The sequence below is a fragment of the Colossoma macropomum genome, unplaced genomic scaffold, assembly GCF_904425465.1.
Source record: "Colossoma macropomum unplaced genomic scaffold, Colossoma_macropomum, whole genome shotgun sequence".
In the NCBI taxonomy this organism is placed as follows: Eukaryota; Metazoa; Chordata; class Actinopteri; order Characiformes; family Serrasalmidae; genus Colossoma; species Colossoma macropomum.
In genome coordinates, this window is record NW_023494799.1 from 17,553,045 (window position 1) to 17,565,195 (window position 12,151).

The following is a 12,151-nucleotide window of genomic DNA, read 5'->3' on the forward strand; positions in this document are numbered from 1 at the left end:
AAAAAAAGGCATGCTATTCCACCCTATTTAAGACTAGTGAATGATTAGTAAATAAATCATTATACTGACCCAAGAAACATTTCTGACAGGTTAACTGAGAGGTAACCAAACCCCATTAAAGCAAAATGAATTTATAGAATGTTCTTGGCAAAAAAAAAAAATAAATTAAAAAAAAATCCATTTTTGCCCCAAGATTTAACACAAAAAGAAAAGGCATAAATACTACAAATAACATCATTAAATTATTTATAAAACACAATGAGAACAGCATTTTGTTCTTGATAATGGACTTAATACTACAGTGTATGCAAAGACAAGATATGCACTGATTAAAAAAGCCGTAGAGAGAAAGAAAATTCCCCACAATGTTAAATGTTCTCCATCTTATTTCAAATGAATTGTTTTAAGTTCACATGAGCACCACAGGCCCTTACTTATGAACTGATCCCAAAATACAAAAAATATTCTGAAAGGAAAATGTTGACAAAAGTGCTACAATAAGCAGTAGCATGAGTCTGTAATGACTACATAAAACAAGCCAACATAAGGCACAAATTAAAACATGGAAATGATTCACCTTTAACATGGTTCACTGTGTTAGTAAATAAGATAACTGTTGAGTTAGTGTGTTATGTTTTTTGCTGACCACCCCATTGTAGTGATGACTCAACAAAACATCAATCATAAAGTCTTTAATAGAAAACCTAAGAATTTGTTGGTATTCAGTGCAGCACTGTGGAGTTAACACAAGAGTTCATAATTTCCAGTAAAGCCCCTGGAGTAGCGCTGCATTACAGAGAATTAACAATCAATTGTTTTTATACTGAAATTCTGATTTGTAGGAGCAATTTTCAGCAGCTACAATTTTATCTATATCCTACATTATTCAGCACTGTCTTTAAAAGTTTTAGGTGGGGAAACAACCTAATAATGCAGAAATGGCGGTCTGGCACACTACATGCAGCGTTCGAGCCCCAAGTCCAGAAAAATAAATATGCTGGTCTTCTTTGTGCAAAAAAATGCCTGGAGCTTAATTCGTAGAAAATAACCGCATTTAAATTGTAATAGCATTACTGATCAGAAAAATTGCAATTCGGTATTTCCCCAAACCTTTCAGCCCTATCCAGGACCTTGACTGGGGAACATTGACTTAGATGACATTCTGGGCCATCTAGTGGGCACACTGTACAGTGCCACTACGCAGTATTATTTTATATTGCGGAGGATTCGGCGACAGTGGTTGCTCTTGACTTCAGCAAGAGCACGCTCCAGCTCCTGAATGAGATGCAGCAGTGTGGCAGGGTCTGTCTGCAAAAGACGGGCAGTCTGTGTCCCTCCACTCTCCAGGTGGAGCTTCAGAGTAACTGTAGGTTTCACTTGTTGTCTAAGAGCCCTGCTAGCCAACTACAAAGACATTAAGGTACATACACAAATGCACATTAGTTACATATACCAACATGCATATGGATAAAAATGATTTTTTTATAAATATATAAGAAAAATGCACTCCATAAACTGACATTTCCATACTCCAGTTGGACCAGTAATGTGGTAAGATTTTTGCCCGTACAATTTGTTCAGTATTTATTCCAACTTTTCCTGTTCACTGGAAAACTGTGCACAATACCTACATACTGATGCTGTGCTTCTTCTCTGTATTTTTATGTTATGATGTGCCTTTTATGTAATGTTACATAACACACATTGACAATTTCTTAAGTTCAAACAATGTAATTACAGCACAAAGTGTCTACATCATATTTCTGGCTGACTCATAACTATGGTTCAAGTCACTTTCACAGCTCTTTTACCAATACCTATAGAATACTTTCATGCTTGTAGTTCTTGACTTTATCAGAATGGCTGCATTAGAAATATAAAGTATACCTGTACGTCAAGCCGCCATTCAAGGTTGTGATAGTGAGGCAAAGAGGGAGCAAGCTCGCCTAGAATCTGCCGTATCTCTTTCCTGTTTTCTAAATATAGCTGTAGCAGGAGTTTATTAAGTTCCTCAGAAAACCCCAACACCAACACAGAGTCCTGAAAATCCACATCAGAGATCTGTGGGGACACATATTACACGGTTCAGAGTACAATATACAACGCAAATTGATGTGCCATTACAGTAAGGTTTTGACAATAATAGTTTGCTAACATAAACTGTTTCCAAGTAGAATTTGTCGAGCTACTCACCATAAGCTTTGAACTTTCAGTAAGAAGATACATCAATCCCTCAACTCCATGCTGAACAGTCTCTGATGGTACATTCAGCTTTCCTACAGTATCATTCACAAATATGTTTGGGTTAGGCGACAAACAATCCTGTCAGCACCGGGGTCTATTTGCCAGCAACGAGTGTTCGACAGTTCAAAATAGTTTTACTTACTCGCTGCTCCCTCATAAATTTTGGGGTTTGATCCCTTCTTCAAAAACTCCACCGCTATTCTGCCAAACTCCCCAACAACTGCAAAAGAGACGTTATGTGCGCATATGGGTCAGATTCATCGTTCCCCAGGTTTTTTTAAACATTTAAAAACAAGAAGTGTAACAAGAACCTGATATAAGCACACAAATCTGTAGCTTATGGTAGAGCTTTTTATTTTTGAACTGCAGTCCAGCTGAACCTCACAGGTTAGCTAGGTTAGCTAACATAGCTAACAGCTACCTTACCCACTTACCCGAAGAGTCCACCTCAGGTAAGAAGCCCAAATGCTCCTTATGCTCGTCAGATAAAACTAACAACATAGCTGCCTTTATGATACCTAATAGCACATCAATAATTAAAATATACAAGTGTTACGCCTATATTATTGAGTGACTACCTAACGGCCTGACAGTGTTTTTTTTCTGTTCTGAGTCACATGACCATAAGCGCACACCAAAAAGAATCCGACTAGAGACAAATGGGGAATACGACAGTTCTGCTTTCGCAACGCAGAAGCCACACTAGAGAACTTGTAAAAGTCACGTTAAACTATGTCATGTGCATGTTGCTACCTGGTTGCAACCCCACCCTCCCCGCGAAAAATATCTAGCTATATTTTAATAGCTGAGTTTGCACTGAATTAACGTTTGAAACAGAGTTACTACGCTATACTAATAACATGCGCATGCTCCGTACGACCGCTCAATGAGTAGGATAAATTGATGGAAATGGGCTATGGTGGTCGTATCGTGTTGTAGTCTGTCAGCCTTCTTCAAAGATGACCAAAAGAGTATTAAAAGAGGTGAAAACCACTTTCAGTCTGGTCATGCTAAGCAGTGTAACATTAGTTTCATGAGTGCAGGTCAGCTTGTGCGATTCAGTGCGCAGTAGCATTAGCTCCCATGTATCGATATTAGTATTATAGCTCTTTAACGAAATCGTAATTCGGAGGATCCAGTGACATTCGAGAGAAAAATGTTCACAGGACAAAACGTCTCAACTTTGGAACATTTTGATTACCACATAATACAGCAGAGGCGGTTCCCACAAACTCTATTCATTTTTCTCATAAAGAAATTCCTTTCAGACCCGGAATTCCTTATATGGGCAGAAGAGCAAGGCGTCGACTACAGAATGACCACACGATTTCAGTGGTTTTTAGCGTATGCCTGTGCAAGTCAATGGACTGAAAGTAGTTCCTGTCTGATTTGATCACTCATCACTTCGCCTGAAGAAAAGTAGCAGGTTTCTATATGATTTGTATTAGAGGAGCACTCTGAAAAATCAAATTTGCATATAATTTGAGAGACGTCTAATTTAACTTCAGCACAGAAATAAAGATTTACACTTTGGCTGCGTCCAAAACCCGCATTCTACCATACTGCCATACTACACTTACTATATTCCTGAATGTACTACAACGGGTGGTGCTCTATTTTTACATGTTTAGCATGGTAGTATTTGGTTCTGAACGCAGCCTTAGATTTACCACTGGCTTTTGCATTAAAGTAAACCTGAAATTAAAATTTACCTTTTTCCCCATTGTTAGTTCTCGATCTTGGTCATACTCAGCACAATCCACCCCACCATAAAATTGAATAGGGAAAATTCATGTTCTTTGATCAAAGTGTGATTTTTGCCAGATCCAAAAAAAACCTCTTTTAGATATCACCTCAGTGTGCACTAATGCAGTGCAAAATTAATAATAACCAATAATCCCATGTTTCACCCCCATATCTCCGTATATTCTCTGAGGTTGTCAGTTGTATATTATCAATATATATATGCCTGTGTTACAGTGGTACAGTATAATGTAGCAGAACCAAATGTAAGTTTTTTTTTTTCAAGGGTCTAACAGTAGGACATGGCTTGTGTCCATTTTTCAGATTATTTTCAAACTGCTATCATTGTGTTCAGTGTGTCTTCATTTTGCTTCATGGAAGGTTTATACATGCATTTAGGTTGGCATTTATTAACATTACAGAATTTTTCAGATGGTCCTTCTGGCCAGTGTTTGCACCACACTTAACTGCTGTAGCCAGGGCTCAATGAAGGCACTGTGGGACACAAAAACAGTTAAAAATGCAGTAGTTAATGTTTTACACTCTACAACACCCCCCTTCACCTGCATCTTACTTCACACAGGATATACAAACATGGCGTTATGATTATCACCCAGCACAACACACTTATACTTCTGTTGTGTGTTCTTAAAAAAACAAAAAAAATAAAATAAATGAATACTGGAAGCTATGTAAACAATGCCATTTGATGAACCACCTTCAGAGACTGTATGTTAGACAACTAACAATACTTGTAATTAGCTAACTAACTCTACTTAGTTTGGCTAACTCCAGTAGAAAATAAATTGTAGCTGCAAGCTGTAATGTGTACGAAAACTCCATTCTCCGATACAGAATGGGATTACATGTAAATGAGAGAAACTCAGAAAAGTTGACTGGTAGTCTAAATTCAGCTGCTTGAAAAACTTTAGTCTCATAAGTAATATGAGCTCGGGCGGCACGGTGTCGCAGTGGGTAGCGCTGTCGCCTCACAGCAAGAATGGCCTGGATTCGATTCCCGGCCGGGCGAACCAGGGTCCTTTCTGTGTGGAGTTTGCCTGTTCTCCCCTGTGTCTGCGTGGGTTTCCTCGCACAGTCCAAAAACATGCAGTCAGGCCGATTGGACATGCTAAAATTACCCCTAGGTGTGTGAATGTGTGTGTGTGTGTGTGTGTGTGTGTGTGTGTCTGTCTGTCTGCCCTGCGATGGACTGGCGACCTGTCCAGGGTGTATCCTGCCTTCCGCCCAGTGACAGCTGGGATAGGCTCCAGCACCCCACCGTGACCCAGAAGGATAAGTGGTTTAGATGATGTATGTATGTAAGTAATATAAGACATTGTAGACAAAATGTTTGCTAAACTAATAACATTGTTAACACATCCACACTTGATGTGATCTGATGTTGCCCTGTCTGGTTGGGGTGCCATCACAAGCTAATGTAATGTTGGCTAACTCTGCAGAGGACCTCTGCTGGCTGACATAGATTCCATGTGCTTCATGTAGATGGGCAGGGATGGGAGATTCAGGATTCAAGAGTTTTATTGTCATATGCACACTGAAACAGGTGGTTACACTGTACAATAAATTCTTACTTTGCAAATCCTCTGTTCACACACACACAAAATTAAGACATAAAGAAGTACATTTAGTGATGAAACTTTATTGTACACTATTGTGCAAAGACCATGAGAGTAAAGTTACCTGTGCAGTATAGTGCAGAGATAAGCTGGGACAAAGGGTAAACAAAGAGAGGTCTGGGACTGGTATCTTGAGAGGAGTGGGCAGGGGAACTCTGGTCTTCCATTCCCTTACGCTCTGGTCAGTATTTTCAGCAGCAAGGATTTCCTTCCATGTCTTCCTTTCATATTCATTATTCCCCTTCGCCCCTTTCTGTCTTCTTTTGTTTGTAGTGGGAGGAAACAGCTGCAGTAGCTGCACTGATGCACTCTGGGATTCTAGACCAGTGGGATGGTAAGATGGGCAGGATGGGCTTGCAGCCAGTGATGTCAGGGCTTGGAAACCACAGGATGAGTCTTTGACCCTTCTGCATCCTTTTAAAACAGGGCCCCTGAGCACTGAGGATATCCTGTATAGGGAGAAGCCATCAACTTGTAAAGTGTCCCAAAGTGTGCTTCTAAATTGACTTCTTGGCTACTGTGTACAATTTAGAGACAAGGTAGGACACACTATCTTTGTGTCAGTAAATAGCAATTTGGTTACAGGGATCAAGGTTTTGGTTACAGGGATCAAGACATGCTAGGTTTAGGATCCTGCTGAGGAACATCTTCAGAATGAGAAGCTGGCCAGCTTCTACAGCAGCATGTATATTTTAAGTGGCCCATCTCATAGTACCAAACACGGTAAAGGTGGACACCCACAGAATCCTGGGATTGCATCCCATTATCTAATAGCCATCTTGCCATTTCAAGGTGCCCATGAGAGGTGGCCACAAAGAGAGCCACATGTTTCCGAAATATGTAGCAGAGAAAGCATTATGCTGACTGTTTTTTTGTGGTGTTCTTTGGCTACTATCTATTAATTGTTGAGAAACATTAGCACTAAGTAATAACTGAACTGAATTCATATTTAAATCAGGCTTTCAGTCAAGAGACCTCAGAACTGCCTTTTCCTAAGAGAAATGTCACTGAACTTGGAAGCAGCCTCTGAAGAACTCCGTCCAGCCACCCCAAAATCTATGTGAAGAGTATTTCCTACAATGGACAGAAATACAAAAGAAGTCAACCAACTGAATAACATTTTTCAAACTTTCTGAATTTCTCAAACCCTTAGCCAACATGAAAAAACTGCCTGCACTCTCTGTTAAAGTACAAATACAATACAACATACTGCCACATTATAAATAAACCAGATACATGGTGCATGACAGCTTAACAGCTTCAACAGCATAATCACTTAGCAGGTGATGGTCATAAACCTTGGTGCTGTTCTGGGATGATAGCCTAGGAGCACTACCTGGCTGAGTTGACAGGGCACTAAAGATCTAAATTTGGAAACAGAAGAGGTGAGTGGGACTACTGTTCCCATTACATACAGGGTTTCTTTTGTGACAGCACAGAACACTTTTCCACTTTTGAGCCAAATGGTTCTCAGGTCCGTACTGGGCCATTCCATGCTAGTTCTAGACTCGTGAGGCCAGTTATGGTTTCTTTTTCCATGTGTTGTGTTGCTAAATCAGAAGATTAGATTAGATTAGATTGAACTTGTCATTGTGCAGGGTACAGGTTTAGAGCCAATGAAATGTAGTTAGCATCTAACCAGAAGTGCAAAATACTGTATTATTTACATGTAAAGTGCAGAAGTACGGTAGAGTGGTAGAAAATATAGATATGCATGAATAAATGTAGTATACAAATATACAGAGTGAGTGGAGAGCCTACAATGTAGTATGTACTGTGAGAGCAGCATATGTAAAAGATAAGTATACAGATTAAACTTAGTACAGTAGCTGTTGGTGCAACTATGAATAGTGCAGTAAAAGCCTGTGCAAATATGAATAGTGTAATAATACTAGGACATAAAGCCCAATACAGTGCAGTAAGTGTAAAGATGCCATTAAAGTGGCGGTGTGGAGTTCAGCACAGTCACAGCCTCAGGGAAGAAGCTCTTCCTGACCCTGCTGGTGCGGGAGCAGAAGCTTCTGTTATGTCTGCCAGATGGGAGGAGGGTAAAAAGTCCATGGTTAGGATGAGAAATGTCCCTGATGATGTTTGTTGCCCTGCCCAGGCAGCGCTTAGGGAAAATGTTCTCACTGGAGGGTAACTGGGTACCTGTGATGCGTTGGGCAGTTTTCACCACCCGCTGGAGCGCTTTGCAGTCAGATGCAGACCAGTTGCCGTACTACACAGAGATGCAGTTGTGAGTATGCTTTCTATGGTACAGCGATAAAAGTTCACCAGTATTCTGGGACACAGCTGAGCTTTCTTGAGGCTCCATAAGAAGTAAAGACGCTGTTGTGCCTTTTTGACCATGATGGAGGAGTTTAGGGACCATCTGAGATGTGGATACCAAGGAACTTGAAGCCAGACACGTGCTCTACCTCAGCTCCGTTGATGTAGATGGGGGAGTGTGCCTGGCTTCTACCCCTCCTGAAGTCCACTATGATCTCCTTGGTTTTCTGGGTGTTGAATGCCAGGTTGTTGTCGTGACACTATGCCACCAGGTGCTGCACGTCATCCCTGTAGGTCGTCTCATGGTCACCTATGATCAGACCTATCACTGTGGTGTCATCCGTGAACTTGATTATGGAGATATAGCCATAAACAGGAACACAGTCTTGGGTGAACAGGGAGTACAAAAGAGGGCTAAGCACACAGTCTTGTGACACGCCAGTGTTCAGAGTGATGGGGAGGAGAAGAGTTTGTCTAACTTAACAGACTGAGGTCTGTTAGTCAGGAAGTCCAGAATCCAATTGCACAGAGATGTGCTGATACCAAGCTGGTTAAGCTTTAAGATCAGCTTGGAGGGGATCACTGTGTTAAATGCTGAACTCAGTCAATAAATAGCATTCTGACATATGAGTTTTGACAGTCCAGGTGGGTCAATACAGTGTGGACCGCTGTAGAAATGGCGTCCTCCGTTGACCTGTTGCGGCGGTAGGCAAACTTGTGTGGTGGGTCCGGTGTAACAGGCAGACAGGACTTCAAATGAGAAAGAACTAGTCTTTCAAAGCACTTGGAGTTGATGGAGGTGAGTGCGACAGGGTGGAAGTCAGAGCTGAGGCAGTCAAATGCTTTGGCATTGGCATAGTGGTGGCGTTGATCTGTTGCGGTGGTATTCACAGTTTTAGAGTTTAGGGACCAGGTGAGATCATCTGAGATGTGGGTATCTCAAATGATCTCACCTTGTCCCTAAACTCCTCCACCACCCGCTGGACCACAAAACTCTCAGGAAGAGCTTTTTCTCTGAGGCTGTGACCATGCTGAACTCCACACCTCCACTTTAACGGCATCTTTGCACTCACTGCACTGTATTGTACTTTATATTCTAGTATTATTGCACTACACAAAACGGGTCCAGTATCTGCTTTCTGTAACTCCGCCGCCAATTGGTGCAGCTCTTACTATTTAAAATTTTTTCCATCTATACTTGTGATAGCAGAGCCCCAGTTAATCCAATCAAACTTGCACTGGGATGTTTGGCTCTCTTTAACTAAGCTAAGTTAGCTAGGAGAGAGGACCCAGATAGTATTAGCTTAGATAGCAGGCTCCAGCTCCAGACACCAAAGATGTTTAAGAGGGTTTAATTTCAGCTTTCTGTTCCTCTAACATCCGCCACTCGACTTAACTTCCTCAGATTTGAGTCATCAAGTTGGCCTGGGGAAGCTAACTTAGTGTTCTTTGTAATATTCTTCTTCTTATTATTAAAATGGCTTGGAAAAGCCAGCTTACTGTTCTTCATAGTCTTTGTCTTCTCATTATTCTACGATAAAAATACAAAATGTTTTTCGTCCTGCAGTTTTCAAGTTAGAACAATTAAACTTTGGAGAATGTAGGACCTGATTAGGTTGCTTGTGCTTTTCTAAGCGATCTGATGTACAGTTTTCAGAAAACAATTGTTCAAAGATGACATTTTTTCCCACAGGAAATTAATGTTGGTATGTTCAGGAGATTCAACTCTAAGTGCCACAAGTAATGTCATAATGCACATCTCTCACATAGACACTCATAAACAGTATACACAGACTCACACACAGCCTAATGTACAGCAAAAACAGCAGAAATAATGGTGGCACTGGATTTAAGGTAGCAGTGTATTTAAAGTACCAATGAATTTAAGGTAGCAAGAGATTAAAGGTGGAAGTGGATTTAAGGTAGCCATTGATGTTAAGGTATCAGAAGAGTTAGAGTACCAGTGGATTAAATGTGGCAGTATATTTAAGGTAGTAGTGGATATAAGGAAACAGCACATTTAAGGTGGCAGGAGATTTGTAGGACCAGTAGATTTAAGGTAGCAATGAAGTTAAGGTATGAGTGGATTTAAGGTGGCATTGGATTTAAGGTATTTAAGATAGATAGTAATGTATTTAAGATAGAAATAGATTTAAGGTTGCAGGAGATTTAAGGTAGTAGTGAACCTAAGGTTTGAGTGGTGTTAACTAGGCATAGGATTTCAGGGAGTAGGGAAGTAGTTAGCAATTAATTTAAGGTAGCTGAAGATTTAAGGTAGCTGTGGATTTAAGGTAGCAATAGATTTAAAGTACCAGTGTACTTAATAGCATAGCAACCACCTAGCAACACCTTGGCAACAACCTGGACACCATAGCAACCTAGTGACATCTAAACAATATTTTAGCAACCATCAACTTGGTCTTCCATCATGTAAATGTTTCAACATAATTAGCTGCCTTTTTCAAGCCAACCTTTTTTGTTTTTCTGTTTATGAAGTTGTCTTGGAAAAACTAACTTACTGTTCTTCATAATCTTCTTCTTACTATGATTTTTATTCTGCGCTCAAAATATTAAATGTTTCCCGTTTCGCAGTTTTTGAGCTAGAACAACGAACTTTGCAGGATCATGAGACTTATACCCAAATAGGTAGCTTGTGCTTTTCTAAGTGATCTGACGTATGGTTTTCATAAAACGATCACCTAATTCACAGAAATAACAGCAAAAATAATTTAATTAAGGTGGCAGTGCGTTTGAGATAGCAGTGAATTTAAGATGGCAGGGCATTTAGCGTAGCAGGAGATTTAAGGTGAATTTAAGGTGGCAGTGAATTTAAGGTAACAGTAAATTTAAAGTGGCATTGGAATTAAGGAGGCATTGGTTTTAAAGGAGCAGTGGATTTATGGTAGGGACGTAATTTAAGGTAGCCTGAGTTTTAAGGTGGTAGTGGATTTAAGGTGGCAGTGAATTTAAGGCAGCAGTGGATTTAAGGTATCCGTAAATTTAAATTGGCAGTGGAATTAAGGAGCCATTGGTTTTAAAGGAGCAGTGGATTTACAGTAGCAATTAATTTGAGGTAGCCTGAGATTTACGTTGGTAGTGGATTTAAGGTATCAGTAAATGTAAGGTGACAGTAAATTTAAGGTGTCAGTGGATTTAAGGTATCAGGTGACAGTGACTGAAGGTGACAGTGTATTCAAAGTAGCAGTGTATATAAGATACCACTGAATTTAAGATATCAATCTATTTAAGATGTTGGTGGATTTAAGATCTCAGTGAATTTAAGGAAGCAGTGGATTTAAGATAACAGTGTGTTTAATAGCATAGCAACCACCTGGCAACATTTTATCAACAACCGGGGACACCATAGCAACCACCCAGCAACACTTCACCAATCACCTTGGATACCATAGCAACCACATAGCAACATCTAAGCAACCATGAATGGTCTACCACTATTTTAACATTTTAATGTAATTCGCTGGCTTTTAGCTCTGGCTTTTAGTTTTTAGTGACTTAAAGTTCGTTCACGAACTTTGCTTTTTCCAGTTACTACTGTTATTACAGCTGCGATTGCTGTGCACTAGGCTGTATGCGTGTGGGTCTGCGTGTACTATGTATGAGTGTATGAGTAAATTGAGTAAAACTAAAGGATATGGCCCAAATCTGCCTCCAACCTGGCCCAACTACACTGTTGGTCCACAACAATCACACCAGAATTGTCCCACAAATGGACAAAAAAATGGATCTGGCCCTATTCTGACCTGCATCCCTAGCATCTACCCGGTAGCCAACCAACACTCACATAGGAAAGCCAGAATAGGCCCAAACCTGTCTACTATCTGGGTTGGCTTTTTCAAGCCAACTTAATAAGAAGAAGAAGATTATGAAGAACAGTAACCTGGCTTTTCCAAACCAACTGAATAAGAACCTTACAAAGAACAGTAAGTTGGCTTTTTTGAAGCCAACCTAATTACAAAGAACAGAAGTTGACTTTTCCAAGCCAACCTAATTAATACAATAAAACAAAACAAAACAAAACAAAAAACCTCTCCCTCTCATCCACCCTAATCCAGTAGGGTCCCAAACAAAATATAAACACAGTGCCTTTACATGCACTTAATAATCCGATCATAATTGGATTTCTGTAGTTATCTGATTATTCAACTGGTCATGTAAACAGCATACTCTTATTTCTTAGATCAGGGTAAAGTCTAGAAATCAGATTAAGAAAGCTGATAACAAGAGCTGGATTTTAG

The 12,151-nt window shown here is 40.1% G+C and overlaps 1 protein-coding gene across 1 annotated transcript; it reads right to left on the reverse strand.

The window, feature by feature from the left end:
* Nucleotides 1-220: 220 nt before the first annotated feature.
* commd2 (COMM domain containing 2) lies at nucleotides 221-2,888 on the reverse strand. The gene is made up of 5 exons (XM_036586110.1): nucleotides 2,679-2,888; nucleotides 2,387-2,464; nucleotides 2,194-2,276; nucleotides 1,888-2,061; nucleotides 221-1,404 (listed from the first exon to the last, which is right to left on the reverse strand). Exons 1-5 carry the CDS (start codon nucleotides 2,743-2,745, stop codon nucleotides 1,207-1,209), a joined length of 600 nt encoding a protein of 199 aa, XP_036442003.1. The 5' UTR covers nucleotides 2,746-2,888; the 3' UTR covers nucleotides 221-1,206.
* Nucleotides 2,889-12,151: the final 9,263 nt, after the last annotated feature.

What these genes read in the sequence shown, in the direction of transcription:
- commd2 (XM_036586110.1), bottom strand. Translation starts at nt 2,745, where the DNA reads ATGTTGTTAGTTTTATCTGACGAGCATAAGGAGCATTTGGGCTTCTTA. An exon ending in ACCTGAGGTGGACTCTTCGG is followed by an intron (nt 2,465 to 2,678) that starts GTAAGTGGGTAA and finishes TCTCTTTTGCAG; the next exon opens with TTGTTGGGGAGTTTGGCAGA. An exon ending in CTGAAAGTTCAAAGCTTATG is followed by an intron (nt 2,062 to 2,193) that starts GTGAGTAGCTCG and finishes GTGTCCCCACAG; the next exon opens with ATCTCTGATGTGGATTTTCA.